At 45.2% G+C, this 17,954-nt stretch overlaps 1 protein-coding gene across 1 annotated transcript; it reads right to left on the reverse strand.

Moving 5' to 3' along the window:
• Positions 1-13,757: 13,757 nt before the first annotated feature.
• On the reverse strand, positions 13,758-17,373 carry LOC125538187 (protein SMAX1-LIKE 3-like). The gene is made up of 3 exons (XM_048701468.1): positions 15,886-17,373; positions 15,192-15,405; positions 13,758-15,051 (listed from the first exon to the last, which is right to left on the reverse strand). Exons 1-3 carry the CDS (start codon positions 17,085-17,087, stop codon positions 14,008-14,010), a joined length of 2,460 nt encoding a protein of 819 aa, XP_048557425.1. The 5' UTR covers positions 17,088-17,373; the 3' UTR covers positions 13,758-14,007.
• Between the last annotated feature and the right edge of the window lie 581 nt (positions 17,374-17,954).

Below are 17,954 nucleotides of genomic sequence, written 5' to 3' on the forward strand. Positions count from 1 at the left end.
GCTCGGCCTTTTGCCTAGTGTTTTGTTCCACTCTTGCCGCCCTAGTTTCCGTCATATCGGTGTTATGTTCCCGGATTTTGCGTTCCTTACGCGGTTGGGTTATAATGGGAACCCCTTGACAGTTCGCCTTGAATAAAACTCTTCCAGCAATGCCCAACTTTGGTTTTACCATTTGCCACCTAGCCTCTTTTTCCCTTGGGTTCCGCGGACTCAAGGGTCATCTTTATTTAAACCCCCGGTCCAGTGCTCCTCTGAGTGTTGGTCCAACCTGTCAGCTGCCGGTGGCCACCAGGGGCAACTCTGGGCTGGCCTACCGGAACCTTGGACAATCTGGTGTGCCCTGAGAACGAGATATGTGCAGCTCCTATCGGGATTTGTCGGCACATTCGGGCGGTGTTGCTGGTTTAGTTTTACCATTGTCGAGGATGTCTTGTAAAACCGGGATGCCGAGTCTGATCGGAATGTCTCAGGAGAAGGAATATCCTTCGTTGACCGTGAGAGCTTGTGATGGGCTAAGTTGGGACTCCCCTGCAGGGATTTGAACTTTCGAAAGTCGTGCCCGCGGTTATGGGTAGATGGGAATTTGTTAATGTCCGGTTGTAGATAACATGAAACTTAACTTAATTAAAATGAATCAACTGCGTGTGTAACCGTGATGGTCTCTTCTCGGCGGAGTCCGGGAAGTGAACACGGTGTTGGAGTAATGCTTCATGTAGGTTGTTATAGGATCACTTCTTGATCATAGTTCTTCGATTCGTGCTTTGCTTTCTCTTCTCGCTCTCTTTTGCGAACAGGTTAGCCACCATAAATGTCAGTTGCTTGCTGCAGCTCCACATACTACCTTGCCTTACCTATAAGCTTATAGTCTTGATCGCGAGAGTGCGAGATTGTTGAGTCCCCGTGACTCACAGATTACTTCCAAACCAGATGCAGGGACCGATGATACCGCTCCAGACGATGCGCTTGAGCTCAAGTGGGAGTTCGATGAAGACTCTCGTCATTACTATGTGTTTTTTCTCAGATGATCAGTAGTGGTGCCCAGTTGGGGCGATCGGGGACCATGTCGCATGTTGGGGTTGATCTTTTATTTTGGTACCGTAGTCGGACCATGAGTGTATTGGATGATTGTAATGTTATTCATGTATTTGTGTGACGTGGCGAGTGTAAGCCAACTATGTATCCTTTCCCTTTTTATATATTTACATGGGTTGTTGTGAAGATTACCTTACTTGCGACACTGCTTTCAATGCGGTTATGCCTCTAAGTCGTGTTTCGACACGTAGGAGATATAGCCGCATCGAGGGCGTTACAATAATTTAGTGAGAGATCATTTTATAATGCTACCATCAATCAAAGCAAGATAAGATGCATAAAAGATAAACATCACATGCAATCAATATAAGTGATATGATATGGCCATCATCATCTTGTGCTTGTGATCTTCATCTCTGAAGCACCGTCATGATCACCATTGTGACCGACGCGACACTTTGATCTCCATCATAGCATCGTTGTCGTCTCGCCAACTTATGCTTCTACGACTATCGCTACCGCTTAGTGATAAAGTAAAGCATTACAGGGCGATTTCATTGCATACAATAAAGCGACAACCATATGGCTCTTGCCAGTTGCCGATAACTCGGTTACAAAACATGATCATCTCATACAATAAAATATAGCATCATGCCTTGACCATATCACATCACAACATGCCCTGCAAAAACAAGTTAGACGTCCTCTACTTTGTTGTTGCAAGTTTTACGTGGCTGCTACGGGCTGAGCAAGAACCGTTCTTACCTACGCATCAAAACCACAACGATAGTTCGTCAAGTTAGTGCTGTTTTAACCTTCTCAAGGACCGGGCGTAGCCACACTCGGTTCAACTAAAGTTGGAGAAACTGACACCCGCCAGCCACCTGTGTGCAAAGCACGTTGGTAGAACCAGTCTCGCGTAAGCGTACGCGTAATGTCGGTCCGGACCGCTTCATCCAACAATACCGCTGAACCAAAGTATGACATGCTGGTAAGCAGTATGACTTGTATCACCCACAACTCACTTGTGTTCTACTCGTGCATATAACATCAACGCATTAAACCAGGCTCGGATGCCACTGTTGGGGAACGTAGTAATTTCAAAAAATTTCCTACGCATTCGTAAGATCATGGTGATGCATAGCAACGAGAGGGGAGAGTGTGTCCATGTACCCTTGTAGACCGAAAGCGGAAGCGTTAGCACAACACGGTTGATGTAGTCGTACGTCTTCACGATCCGACCGATCAAGCACCGAACGCACGGCACCTCCGAGTTCTGCACACGTTCAACTCGATGATGTCCCTCGAACTCCGATCCAGCCGAGCTTTGAGGGAGAGTTCCGTCAGCACGACGGCGTGGTGACGATGATGATGTTCTACCAACGCAGGGCTTCGCCTAAGCACTGCTACGATATGACCAAGGTGGATTATGGTGGAGGGGGCACCGCACACGGCTAAAAGATTCAAGAGATCAATTGTTGTGTCTATGGGGTGCCCCCCTCCTTTGTATATAAAGGGGGGAGGAGGAGTGGGGCGGTCAAGGGGAGGAGGCGCGCCCAAGGGGGTGCAATCCTACTCCAAGTAGGTTTTGCCCCCTTTCCTATTCCAACTAGGAGAAGGGGAAAGGAGGAGGTGGAGAGAAGGAAGGAGAAGGGGGGCCGCCACCACTTCCCTTTCCCAATTCGGATTGGGGCAAGGGGGGCCGTGCGCCACCTCCTGCCGCCTCTCCTCTTCCACCACTTGGGCCCATGAGGCCCAATAACCCCTGGGGGGTTCCGGTACTCCGGTATATATCAGATAGCCCCCGGAACCATTTTGGTGTCTGAATATAGTCGTCCAATATATCAATCTTCATGTCTCAGCCATTTCGAGACTCCTCGTCATGTCCGTGATCACATCCAGGACTTCGAACTACCTTCGGTACATCAAAACACATAAACTCACAATATAACCGTCATCGAACTTTAAGCGTGCGGACCCTACGGGTTCGAGAACTATGTAGACATGACCGAGACACGTCTCCGGTCAATAACCAATAGCGGAACCCGGATGCTCATATTGGCTCCTACATATTCTACGAAGATCTTTATCGGTCAAACCGCATAACAACATACGTTGTTCCCTTTGTCATCGGTATGTTACTTGCCCGAGATTCCATCGTCAGTATCTCAATACCTAGTTCAATCTCCTTACCGGCAGGTCTCTTTACTCGTTCCGTAATACATCACCCCGCAACTAACTCATTAGTTATAATGCTTGCAAGGCTTGAGTGATGTGTATTACCGAGTGGGCCCAGAGATACCTCTCCGACAACCGGAGTGACAAATCCTAATCTTGAAATACGCCAACCCAACAAGTACTTTTGGAGACACCTGTAGAGCACCTTTATAATCACCCAGTTATGTTGTGACGTTTGGTAGCACACAAAGTGTTCCTCCGGTAAACAGGAGTTGCATAATCTCATAATCACAGGAACATGTATAAGTCATGAAGAAAGCAATAGCAACAAACTAAACGATCAAGTGCTAAGCTAACGGAATGGGTCAAGTCAATCACATCATTCTCCTAATGATGTGATCCCGTTAATCAAATGACAACTCTTTGTCTATGGTTAGGAAACATAACCATCTTTGATTCAATGGGCTAGTCAAGTAGAGGCATACTAGTGACACTTTGTTTTGTCTATGTATTCACACATGTATCATGTTTCCGGTTAATACAATTCTAGCATGAATAATAAACATTTATCATGATATAAGGAAATAAATAATAACTTTATTATTGCCTCTAGGGCATATTTCCTTCACTTTTGCCCTTCTCGCTTTCGCGATGGTAGGGCGGCGGGTGAGTGCGGTTGTACCGCTTAGTGCGATACTGCCACTTCTAGTACCGCTGGGACTACTGTAGCTCTATGGTGCCTCAGGAAACTTTGTTCCCATTCCGTCCTACCCATCTCCACTACCTCATTGTGCAATACGCATCGGTAGTACCACTCATAGGGTCGGTAGTACCGCTCTGGCGGAACTACCGTGCATGTGCCTTGCCCACTTGCACGCATCGGCCGGTACCACCACGCCAAGCGGTGGTACCGCTCGTGCGCGTCTGCGGGCAGGTAACGGTTGGATTTGTCCTCACCTATGAAGAGGGGGGGGTCTTTTTCCACATTGGTTCTTATCCTTTGAGCTTGTCTGTGCCCCCCATTGTTGACCTTCTTTGAGCTTGCTATCTCCCAATCCCTCCAATGATTCTTGCTAGTTCTTGAGGGAAAAGAGAGAGGAGATCTAGATCTACATTTCACCAATCACTTTCCCCTCTATATGAGGGGAGCCCCTTGGATCTAGATCTTGGAGTTCTTTGTGTTCTCCTTGTGTGTTCTTCCTCTCATCTTCCTTCATACCTTAAGTTGTTGTGGTGGGATTTGGGAGAGGGCTTGGGCACTTGGTGTGCCCCTTGCCATTGCATTTGGTGCATAGGTTTGAGTTCTTCACGATGATATGTGAAAGTGACGTTTGAGTACCATATTAAACTTAGAGTGCTTGGTACCATAGAGCTTGTTCTCTTGGGTGCTTGGGCGCTATAGAGAGTTGGTGGTGTGTCGGAGCTCAATCATTATGGTGTAAAACTCCGGCGAAGCGTCAGGGTCTTCAATTAAGCTGTGGAGATTATCCCGAGCAATTTGCATGCGTTCCGATGACCACCCCAAGGGCTGCCATTTGTACAGATTCGATGACCACCCCTGAGATGGACTGGCCCAAAAGGCGCGTTGGGGAGCGAGGGCTGCACATTGCGCAGACATGCTCAGTAACCAGTACACCGACCTTACCTTGTCGACTACTATCAGGAAATGGCTGTATTTGAGCCTTCATCTAGAACAACATTAACGTCTCAAAAATAATCTAGTACAACATTAACATATATTATTTACCTACTACAAAATATTTGAAAATAAAATATATCAATAAATTAATTCAAAAAGTTCACAGATTTGGAAAGAAATGTTCAAAAAATAACAAAAAAATTCATGAATTTAAAATAAAGTTCATCTATTTGAAAAAGCATTCATCAATATTGAATGTTCACAATAATATATATTTAATTTGAAAACAATAATAAAAAATTGCAAAAAGTTCATCAATTTTGAAAAAAATGTTCCTTGATTTTGATTTTGTCGAATTTGAAAAAAATCCATGTATTTTAAAAAAATAGGTCACGAATTCAAAAAGGTTCATCAACTTGAAAAAGTACATGGATTCAAACAAATCCACTGGATTTTATTTTTCTATCGATTTTTTGAAAAGAAAAGGTCATGTTTTCAAAAAAAAAGAAAAAAAAAGATAGAAGAGAAGGAAAAAAGAAAGGAAAAGAAAAGAAGAACATAAAAAAAGAAAAAAAAACTATAAAATGATGTAACTAGTGACATTTTGGGTGGGTGGCCTGGTTGTTTACCGTAGCTTTTTGTAGAAGAAGAGAGGTCGTGGGTTCGAATCATAATCCTTGCTTGGGGAGGTCCGAGTCAGTGCTTTGAGCGCCGGTTGACGTACTGGCGCTCAAGCAAACGATCTGGTGGGCTGGCCCATTAGCATGGCGCTTATGTCGCTCGGTCGGTCGATAGCAGGATCGATCCTTGCTCGCTCGGTTCCGCTATATTTGATTGTTTAACCCTGTTGATCGTGGACTTCTCAAAATTTGGGAAAAAAGCTCTATCAAACTTGATAAAAGTTCATGAATTTGGATAAAAGTTCATCTATTTAAAAAAAGATTCGTCAACTTTGAAAAAGTTCAGAAAAATAAAAAAAACTCATCAAATTTGAAAATAATAATCAAAAGTTGGGAAAATGTTCGTCAGTATTGCAAATCCATGGTGTTTTGAAAAAAGAGGTACGAATTCAGAAAAGTTCATCAACTTGGAAAATTTTCACGAATTCAAAGAAAATTCATCGGATTTTGATTTTTTTACCGATTTTGATAAGAAAAGGGTCACATTTTCTGAAAATGGAAAATGAAAGGGAAAGGATAATAAGAAACAAAGAAGAGAAGAGAAAAGAAAAAACCAAAAAAACAAAAAAAATGTAACTAATCACGTTTGGGTGGGTGGCCTGATTGTTGTCATAACTTATCTCTACTACTTAAAAAGAACGTAAGGTTTCCATTTCATCTCTCTTTCGTCCAACCTTTCATATATACGTCCCACTCTTTCCTTATCCTTTTTTATTTTTTCCACCCATATTTGATTTTTCTCTCATTCATTCAATTGTCTCATGTTTATTAACTTACCAAAATAAATACATATTTTGTTGGCAAGTCGTTAAATCTCTACTACTTAAAAAGAACGTAAGGTTCCCATTTCACCTCTCTTTCGTCTAACCTTTTATATATACGTCCCACTCTTTCCTTATCCTCTTTGATTTTTTCCTCCCATATTTGATTTTTCTCCCATCCATTCAATTGTCTCATGTTTATTATCTTACCAAAATAAACACATATTTTGTTGGCAAGTCATTAAATTCTTACCAAATAAGTGCTTAACAATAAATCTCTACTACTTAAAAAGAACGTAAGGTTCCCATTTCACCTCTCTTTCGTCCAACCTTTCATATATACGTCCCACTCTTTCCTTATCCTTTTTTATTTTTTCCACCCATATTTGATTTTTCTCTCATCCATTCAATTGTCTCATGTTTATTAACTTACCAAAATAAATACAGATTTTGTTGGCAAGTCATTAAATCTCTACTACTTAAAAAGAACGTAAGGTTCCCATTTCACCTCTCTTTCGTCTAATCTTTCATATATATCTCTACTACTTAAAAAGAACGTAAGGTTCCCATTTCACCTCTCTTTCGTCCAACCTTTCATATATATGTCCCACTCTTTCCTTATCCTTTTTTTATTTTTTCACCCATATTTGATTTTTCTCTCATCCATTCAATTTTCTCATGTTTATTAACTTACCAAAATAAATACATATTTTGTTGGCAAGTCATTAAATCTCTACTACTTAAAAAGAACGTAAGGTTCCCATTTCACCTCTCTTTCGTCTAACCTTTCATATATACGTCCCACTCTTTCCTTATCCTCTTTGATTTTTTCCTCCCATATTTGATTTTTCTCCCATCCATTCAATTGTCTCATGTTTATTATCTTACCAAAATAAACACATATTTTGTTGGCAAGTCATTAAATTCTTACCAAATAAGTGCTTAACAATAAAATGGCAAAGAAATCATGACGATTCCATACAAAGATTTGGTAAGATTTTAGCGTATCAATATCCCTATACTTAAAAAGAACGTAAGGTTCCCATTTCACCTCTTTTCGTCCAACCTTCCATATATACGTCCCACTCTTTCCTTATTCTTTTTGTTTTTTTCCTCCCATATTTGATTTTTCTCCCATCCATTCAATTGTCTCATGTTTATTAACTTACCAAAATAAATACATGTTTTGTTGGCAAGTCATTAAATTCTTACCAAATAAGTGCTTAGCAATAAAATGGCTGATAAATCATGGCGATTGCATACAAAGATTTGGTAAGATATTAGCGTATCAATATATTAATATACGTGGATTCTCAAAAACAATAATACAATAATAGATGTGCAGTCAGGGGCTAATCTACTAGAATGTTTATACTCCCGTTGCAACGCACGGGCAATTGTCTAGTACTAGAAGAAGAGAGGTCGTGGGTTCGAATCATAACCCTGGGGAGCTCCTAGTCAGCTCTTCGAGCCAGACGCTTGGTTGCCGTACCTGCGGTCACGCCCACGATTTGGTGGGCCGGCCCATTAGCAAGACGCTTGCATCGCTCGATCGGTTGACAACAGGATCGATCCTCGCTCGCTCGGTTCTGCTATATTTGATCGTTTAATCCTGTTGACAGTGGACTTCTCAAAATTTGAATAAATGTTTATCAAACTTGGAAAAAAGTTCATAAATTTGAAAAACGTTAATCGAGTTTGGAACAAAAGTTCATCAAATTGGAAAAAAGTCCAACCAATTTGAGAAAAGTTCAACCAATTTGAGAAAAGTTCATCGAATTTGAAAAAAGATCATCAGTTTGAAAAAAAGTTCATTGGTTTTAAAAAAATATTCATTGATTTTGGAAAAAAGTTCATTGAAAATTAAAAAAAGTTCATCGATTTTGAAAAGAAGTTTATCGGTTTTGAAAAAAGTTCAAAAATATGGAAAAAGTCCAATCAAATGTTAAAGAAAGTTCACAAATTTTGAATAAAATCATCGATCTGAAAAAAATTCATGGATTTTTTAAAAAAAATCAATTTTGAACAAAAGTTCATCGATTAAAATCACACATTTAGGAAAAAGAAAATAAATAGTAAAAGAAAAAAGAAAAAGAGATGCAAACTGGAGAAAGAATAAAAGAACAAAAGAAGGTACTATGCACAAAGTGTGCCTTGTCACTAGTGATTAGCGCAGCGCGCTGTGAACGTACAAGTCTCGAGTTTGATCTGTCGCACGCGCATCATTTATTGCACTTTAAACAGATAAAAGAAAAACGCAAAATGGGCTTGCCCTGCTTTCAACAGAGGATCTAAAGCGCCAAATGTGAACCGCCCCTTGCTTGTACTTTTTGTTTTTAGAAATAGAAAATATATCAAATGGGCCGGCCCATGAGTGGAGGGGGTGTGCGCCATGTCGCAAAATAGACTACCAATAGGAATTGCCTCCTCCCAACGCGCAGCGCGGTATAGGAGGTTCCGTACGAAACACCCATGATAGGAATGTTCTATTTGTCGGGCTCTGCATCAAATTGGCGGATCCGTCTTGCCTGCTCCCTTTCCATGCTCTCATCTGTGCTCCCACTTCATCCTACGATTGTCTTTTTTTTCTTTTTCCTTTCTAATCTAATCATCCCTCCTGATTTTAAGGGGAGGGGACTGGATCTTATTTTATAACACTCAAATCAAGCCACGTACGCGGGAGCACGGATGGGCACACGCGCGGGGAGCAGGCAAGTCTCGTCCCAAATTGGCACACAAACGCACTGGCCTGCCCATTTTAGAAGGAACATACTTATTGTACAATCCATTTTCCCCTAGAAAATCTGTTTTGGGGAACCTTCTACAAGGTTCTTGACCTGTTTTGGGGAACCTTCTACAAGGTTTATGAACCGATTTTTTTCTGTTGTTTTTTTACTAGGTTTTTTTTTCTAGTTATTTATTTTCTGTTATTTATTTTTTCGAGTCACAAATTACAAAAAGTATTAAGAATTTCAAAAAATAACATTTGTTAAAAAATCAATATTTTCTTATTTTGAATATCAGAGTTTTGAAAAATGTTTGAAATTTCAAAATGTATTCCAAATTCAGAAATGTTCAGAAAATTTGGAATTTTCCTATATTTTTAAAACATGTTTGCAATTTAAAAAATTGTTTAAAATAAATGGTCCTGATTTATAAAAATACTTGCGATTTAAATTGTTTGAGTTTAAAAATGTTCAGGAATTTCAAGAAAATATTTGGGTTTCAAAAATTGTTCATAGTTGCAAAAAAGTTTGCCTTTTACAAAAAATATTCACATTTTCAAAAATGTTTCATGGTCTTTAAAAAACAGTATTGAAAAACTCCCAGAAAAAAACCATGTGCTACCGTCTCTGCACAGTGCCGATGAGTCACTACAGCACGTACAATTGAAAAACGTGAAACAAGAAACAAAGGACATGAATGGCTGCTAATGAGCTGGCCTGTTGGCTCGCGCCTGTGCGTTTTGGGGTATATTTTATGCAAAATGCGTGCGTCATATAGGGCCCCCCCCCCCCCCCAATGGACCATTCCCTAAAATACATGTTGTGCCCAAAAATGAAGAAACAATTGGCAAGGTCTTAATTGCACGTTGATATTATGTGTTGTCGATTTTAGGTATACATTAATTTGGGGAGGGTGCTAACTTGTTTAGTGCTAAACACATTCAGCGTCGAACGCTGGGGCGATATAGACCATTGCATAGACGTGGTTGAACGGATGAGATATATTGGCTCCCCGCAACTCGCTATTTTGAGATATAGATATTTGGTATAGATGTAGATTACCAAAATCAATGTATATAGGATTATAACGCATTTTCAAGTTGTTTATTGGCTCACTATGCGAAAGAGAGATGTTTCAGTACACGATTGGTATGAGACCAGTGTACCTTTGCGCCCACTTTGAGTTGGCTTAAAAAACAAGACAATCCAAGCCTCTGAAGGCATTGTTAAACATAAGACTATCATATTTAGGTTCAAGGAGTTATCTTGTAGCTTTTTAATTCTGATCACAGGTTATATGTGTCGTAATTAATCTTCTTTATCTCTTTCCTTTTCTTCTCTCCTTGTAACCCACGCATGTATGCATCTCCAGGGATATGCCCCTGCATATTTAATACGAAGCCGTTGCTTGTAACAAGAAAGCTGTTCTATTTTTGCAGGCATGTTTTTATAGAAGAGGTCTCTAAATACTATCGCCAATCCACTGGTGGACTGGCATGTTGTGTGTGGCTTTGCTAACAAATACTAACATGCAATGTACTCCCTTCGTTCCATAATGTAAGACGTTTTTAACACTATATTAGTGTAAAAAAAGTCATATATTATGGGATGGAGGGAGTAGTTTTGAACAGAAAGAGTACCGTGCGAGCACAATTCTTTTTTCTTGTAGGGACCTTGCACGCAAAATTTAATCATACAGCAAGTTCCACTTTCCTTGACTAAAAATCATCTTGCTGAATTAAAGCTCTATATAAAGCAAGCTATACTGAGAGTCGTGTGGCTTTCCTAAAAGTAGGCAAGACCTGCGGCCGGTCTCGCGGTATCCAGGCTTACCTCGGGATTATCATTCACTCATCTCTTGCTGACCCACACAAGACATAAGTTTTGGTTGCTACCGTCCCATGCATGGTATACTATTCCCTTCTCTTACCATATCTTTTCTTGACCATTCCATATGATCTACCTAGCTTCCATGTTGATCAAATGAGTATTTGCCCTTTTGGATATTTTGCCTTACGAAAAGACGCACCACAAGAAGAAAGAAAAGAGAAAAGAGGTGGTAGAACGCTAAAGAGAGCACATCGTCATGATATGTATGGCTTGCTTGGCTGTCTAGGCCTTTTCTGCCATGTAGGCGTATACGTATGTACGTAGCATATCATGATGCGTCATGCAAAAGAGATCTAAGGGATCAAACCTAGCTCTCGATCGTATCCTTGGATCCCCAAGCCATCATAAACCACTCTCAGTCTAGTACTTGAGATACATATGTAGCTCTAGTTAAGTACTGCCATCACATCTTTTAGTGCATATAGTTACATTATAAGTATACTACCGAGCTACCATGCTTTAAGCCCTCTAGCGATCATTAGTTGTCGTGATGACTAATGAGAGATCTGAGAGTAGGGCATTTTGGTGACCAAGCTCCATGGAGCCATTTATTTTTGAAAAATTCAAAATTCAAACTTTTCGGTTTTAGAAAAATCTGAAAAAAATATGCAAGTATACAAGGATGAAATGTACATGTGCGTAAAAACTCAGGACGGAATACCTTGAAATGGGACCTGTTCAAAAAAGTCAAATATCTGGACTTTGAGGATGAATGGTATTATGTGTTGAAAAGCCTCAGATTTGTTTATATTTTTTGCACATCCCTTATTTCAACGTACTTTGTCCTGAAAACTTACACACATGTACATTATACGTCCATATATATATCTGTATTTTTTTTTAGAATTTTTTGAAATGTAAAAATATAAATTTTGAATTTTGCAAATGGAGGCCTCCATGGAGCTCGGCCTCCTCCAAAAGTGTGTGTGTGTGCGCGCGCGCGTACTGATGAGTAAATGTTGTTAGCACACTGATCCCTCGTTTCTGAATAAATAAAATTATTGATCTTGTGAACGTGGTCGACCCAAAATGCACCTCCGCCAAAACTTCTGGTGGCAAGCAGACGAATTTCTCTCATTTCTGCTAGGAGATTCCAGTACCTGGGATACGACAACATATATCCGATATGGGAACATATATCCTGTGCTTACTTCTCTCATAACAGACTTTCGTTGAGCTTTATTTATAAAGTCCAAACGGCCAAACAAATACATGGTGGTAGGAAAATCCCCATACAAGTGAGTCAAAAGATAAACATGGCAACCAAGAGAACAACGAGAACACCACCAACCCGAAGCTGAACAAGACAATATGAGTTGCCATACCTAACATGAGACGAGCTAAACTACCAAACCGGGATAGAACCGCGCCGCCTGGGAAAACTACAAAACCTTGATGCACCGAACATACCAAGAATCATCAGGGAGGGCAAGAATCTGCCATCTCACTCCGGGTCATGGAGCTCTGATCCTGCGAGCAGATCATAAGGACCGAGAACGATGACCATAAAGGCACGTGTAAGTGATAGGAGACCAACGAATTCACACCATATCAGACCCAAAGAAGCTTCAAGCTAGGATCAAGGCAAGCCTGAAGATGTCGACGCACAACACTCGGGTGGTATCTTAGTTCCCTAAAGAAGCCCCCAAGAGGGTAATGACGTGAAGTGTCACTGCCGCCGAGCCCGAGTCGACGCATTAGGATTTTCACCTGGACCCTACATGGAGGAGTTAAATGGCCGGCACGAGAACTCTAGATCCAAACCAGGAAGCCACAACGCCGAAGCCACCATAACACAATGGTCACCCACCACCCCTCCCCTCGTTGCCCCCATAGCCAAGAGACGGCCCCAACACCACTGACGCATTGCTCACTACAGAGCTAAGCGCAACCTCACCACTGCCACAGGAGCAACAAGATGTCCGAGAACCAGGCAAGAAGAACCAGACAGACTTAGAGCGCAAATGTCGTCGTTCAGCACCGGACATCCCCGATGTTGGTCCACGAAATGGGAGCCCCACCTTGGCTCGGGGGCATAGATCAAAGGGGCAGACAACATCATAGCTGAGACAGCCCTCTGGCAGCCGGAGCGATGGACCTCCATGGGCCGGATCAGGTCCAGCACTGGAGGCCCTCCACAACCTAACCCTAGATAGGCCACCACCGGATGTAGAAAAACATGCACGCCACCACAGCCGCTGCAAGCCATGGCCTGGCCCGAGTAGGCGAGCACCCATGCACCGCGCCGACAAAAAGGTTGCCATGCACCGCCCGACCACGCCGACACTCTAAATTCACACCACACCGCCTCCAAGGGTCATCACGCCGGATCTTATGTGCTAGTTTGTAAGTATTGCAGTCATGTCGTGATTTTGGTGATGGGATTTGCCCCTTTATAGTGACCGTGTGGCATATTCTTGCTATTTGTCTGGCCTTCTTTTCAATAAATTATTGTTCTAAGTATATCTTCTAACATTGCAAGATGCATGGGCAGGGTGGATGGCCTTCCATTACCTACAAAATCCATGTTGCCTGCCCCCACATTTTTGTTGTTTTTGGATGATCCTTAGTCTAGCTTCTCAGTTTGGAGGGGTAAGTCTACTTATTGGCGTAATAGCATTGTGAGGAAAGGTATAAGCACTAAAGGAAACACCCGGCCTCTACATAGTTAAGATACACACAGCCAAACATCAACAGTCTGAGAATTTTTTTTTAAATAACCCGACATATCGGTAATAATAAAGTCATATAGGACCGACACTATGCCTTCCAACTCCATATAGTAACATTTTTTTTTACACTAGAATACAGCTTACACGTCAAAGTGCTGGTGTGCACAACACCCAAACCGTAGAGTAGATGAAAACACATTGATATCACCAGAACAAATTTACATCACCTCCATTTAATATGCCATTGATCCAATCCTTAAACCCTGGTATCCCAAAAACCAAACCACAAAGAAAGAAACTACAAGTTTTGAACGAAGAAACAAACGGAAAGAAGAGCTAATCATACATGTAGTTAATCTAGCTTCTTTTTTTTTCCCCATCAGAAACCCCCTGACGATGAACACATGCATGGATCCTTCATGTGCACAATCACAAGTCCTCCCGTCTTCTGAAAAACAGCGTCCGGTCAACCGCCGTGAGCAGGCAGACATCACGCTCGTCCGCATGCTCACTCTCTATGTTGATGTTCAGATCAAAGCAAGACGACGAGGTCTCAGCTTCTTTGTGATCATCATCAACCGTGTGCTCCTCCTTGGTCTCCGGCCTCATCTGCTTGGTTGGCGGCGAGCAAGCTCTAGACTTGGAGTCGAAGCTCTCGCAGCAAAGGATGACGATGGTGTCGCTCACGCCGACCTCGTCGCCGGTTTGGCTCCGTATCACCCCGCTGTCGATGGCTTCCTTGATGCCCACCTGGCAGTACTGATCGGCCTGCTCGAAGTCATCCATGAGAATGACACGGTGCGGATTCTCGGAGACGGCGTCGTAGAGCCGCTCTAGGTAGGCCTCGCCCTCGGTCGCCGCCGACGTCCGGGGCCGCTTGCTCCTGTGCTCCTCGGTGGAGCAGGATGCGGACGTCGAGGAAGCGCCGAGTTTGATGGACACGAAGTTCTTGCGCGAGCCGAAGACGAGGTTGGCGAGCTCACGGGCCACCCTCTCCTTGCCGTCGGCGTCGCCTCCGAGGAAGAACATCCACGTCTCCTCCTTGGCGTCCGTCGACCTCGACTTGTCGCGCCTCTTGGCGATCCCTGACCGGCACTGGAGGACGGTGCTGGCGATCTCAGGGACGATCTCCTTCTGCCACGGCACCTCCTTCTCCAATGCGGCGCAAAGAAGCTTGAGGTTCTCGGCGTTGAGCTCCTTGAACCTGGAACGGCACTCCACCTCCACGGAGCCGTTGGAAGCGCCCGAGTCGTGCGACGAGACCTTCTCGTCGGCCTCGCACTTGGGTTTCCATGGATGCTTGCCGTCGAGGTCGGCGAGAAGCCACGACTGGCGAGGCTGGTGGCCATGCTCGTAGGAGGAAATGGAGGAAGCCGGAGACACGGGTGCCGAGAAGTGCAGCGTCATCCGCTGAGATGGTTTGCTGCAGATGGAGTTCCAGTTCCTGCTGAGATCCATGACATGCGTAGGCTCCTGCAGGTGCAAATTAACACAAAGGTCAGTGATGAAGATCAAAATAAGATTGGATCGGAGAAACTAATTAAGGAATATGCATCATCAAGGTTTATATATGATGATGATTGGACACTCGAGTACTAGCTAGGGTATGGTACCTGGTCGCGGCAATGCTGGAGCCAGGATGGGATGGTGGACGAGGACACGAAGGAGGGCGGCAATGCGGCTTTGGTGTCAATCCTGACGCCGGAGCAATCGCCGCAGCATCTGGAGGTCAGCTGGGCGCCGCCCAAAAGCGGCCAGCGGGGCACCGGTCCGTTCCCATCCATGTCGGAGCTCGCTTTCATGGACTGATTGACTGCGCCCAGTGCACTGCACAAAAAAAGAACAAACGGAATAAGATTCCACTGTCACCTCACCTCACCCATCGATCCACATGTCCTCAGCTAATCCAATCGACTATGATGCTAGTAAGATTGATTAGTTGGGCAAACAAATTGAAGATATATTGCTGTTGAGAGGCGCTAGCTACGGCCCTAAAGCTTTTGCCAGGAAAGCACGCAAAAGGCGCAAGCTTTCACTGATCGGTCGCTCACGCTCATAGCAGCCTGCCTCAGCAAAGCGTGAAAGCCACATTGCAGGCCGGGGCAGAGACCAGAGAGTCAGTGCTACAAGACAACTGAGAACTACTACTAGCAGGTAGCAGCTAGCTAGGCTACTTGCTCAGCAACGAATTGTCAGAGAGACGTCTCCATTCGGGCTGATTCCTCCACCTGAAGTGACAGGGACATTCACATACTGATGCGCGCCCTGGGAAACGTAACAACTTTAGATCGGGACGGCCGGATTTACCTGTCGTCCAAGGCGCAGGTGAGGCTCAGCGCGAGGCTGCCGGCGGGGACGGTGAGCGTCTGGAGCCCCCACAGGTTCTCCAGCGACGGCTGCCCCGCCCTGCACTTCGTGTACGTCTGGTAGCTCCCGAACCCGACGAGCCAGAGCCCGTGCTCACCGCCGGCCGCGCACGCCAGGGCGCGCACCTCGGTCACCACGTGCTCCACGGGGCAGTAGTACCCTCTCCGACCGCCTTGGACGTGGCCGCTCCAGAACTCGGCCGCCCACTTGAGGTCCTCCACCACCAGCAGGACATGCCCTCGGCTCTTGATGAGGCACCGCAGCTCGCCCAGCCGCCGCTCCGCCTCCTCCCTCGGCATCTCCCGGAACGAAGACACACGGAGGCTGACCACCTGCGCGCTCCGTAGGGCGTCGTGCTTGGCCTCGCCTCTCTTGACCTTGTCCATGGCCGCGCGCACCGTGGCCTCCGCCGCGGCAGTGTTCTCGGCAACGACCACGACCCTCGTCTTGCTCCGGCCGGCCAGGCAGTGGAGCACGGCGGCAGCGTCCTCGTCGCGCGCCTGGCCGAGTGGGAGCTTGGCCTTGGAGGTTTCTTGATGCTTGCTTGTGGTGGCCGTGCTGCTAGGGTTAGGGTTTTGGTGGGGATTGGCGTTGGTGGCGGCCGTGGTGGTGGTGCTGCACACGGTCTGCTCGACGTTGGCCTTGATCTGCGTGCTGGAGAAGCCGGCCTCGCGCATGACGCGGCTGACGCTGGGGTCGTCGAGGATGGAGACGACGAGCTGCTCGAGCTCGATCTTGACGGCGAGCACCGGCTGCTGCTGGCTATCGACGGATCCGCGCCGCTGGTGCGCCTGCGCGCGCTTGAAGGCCGCGACGAGCGCGTTGGAGAGCGACGGCGGGTAGTAGTGGTGGTGGCCGTGGCCGCCGAGCAGCGGTGAGGAGGCGACCGCGGCGGAGGCCGGCAGGCGGTTGAGGGCGACGTTGAAGCACAGCTCCAGCGCCTTGCACTGGAGCGGGTGCGAGTGCGAGCGGAGGCACGCCGCGCGCAGCAGCCCCGCCGGCGCCGCCAGCATCGCGCTGGCCACGTGCAGAGGCGTGACCTGCGCGTTCCCCCTCCGGCGCGCCAGGCTCACGGCCTGCTTCACAACCCCCGCCGCCTCCGCCGTCAGCGCCTGCTGCACGGTGCACCCCCCGGCCCTCATGTCGAGCAACCACCAATAGCTACCTAGCTAGCTCCAACCGATCCGATGGACGCAGCTAGCAACGGTACGGCAGAGCAAGCAGTACGTACGTGCAGCCGGCTGATATCTAGCTCAGAGGATGTGCGGACAAAGACGGCGAGATGTGTAGATATAGACGAGGTGCCACTGCAGAGCAAGTGGTGGCTGTGGCGCTGCTTTATATTGGTGAATGAGTGTTCATCTTTTGAGCAGGCCGGCTAGCAGCTACTAGGGGTTAGGGGTGAAGGGAGGAACGGATTTCGGAGTATGAATTTGTGCCTTTCTTGTTGGGGAGGGCTGCGTATGTTTATCTCTCTTCCTCTTTCCCTTTCCCTTTCTCTTTCTCTTTGGGGGACTCCATTTTTTTGGGTCCAAAGTGGATTTTGTGGTGGCAAAGAAAAAGGTGTTGTTGGCTCGGTAAGTAGAGGAGAATGCATGTGCTGACAAAGCACATACACAAAGGCGCCTCAGCTTTTCCCCCCCTCTCTATCTCTACCACAGTGTCTCGGAGACAGGTCGGGATAGGAGATCGTATGGACGTACGCAGTATCTTTGTGCCCAGAATTTTGTATGTCATCACTTGCCTCTAAAGAATGACCAGGGAGCTAAATTCTATGCGTCACTGCATCAAAGTGAGCAAACTGACAAGCATAAGATTTATCACTCGATCTGGAAGGATTTGGACAAGTGACAAATGTTCATTGCTCACTGGCCTGGTTTGGCTCAGTGGACGTACGCAAGAGTTTAAACATCAACTTTGTGGAAGATAGGTCTCACTAAAATAGTACATTAAGGTTCTAGCACAGAGACATGACACATGCAAATGATGATATCCAGCACGCAATAGTT

Source organism: Triticum urartu, chromosome 2 (genome assembly GCF_003073215.2).
Source record: "Triticum urartu cultivar G1812 chromosome 2, Tu2.1, whole genome shotgun sequence".
Taxonomy (NCBI): Eukaryota; Viridiplantae; Streptophyta; class Magnoliopsida; order Poales; family Poaceae; genus Triticum; species Triticum urartu.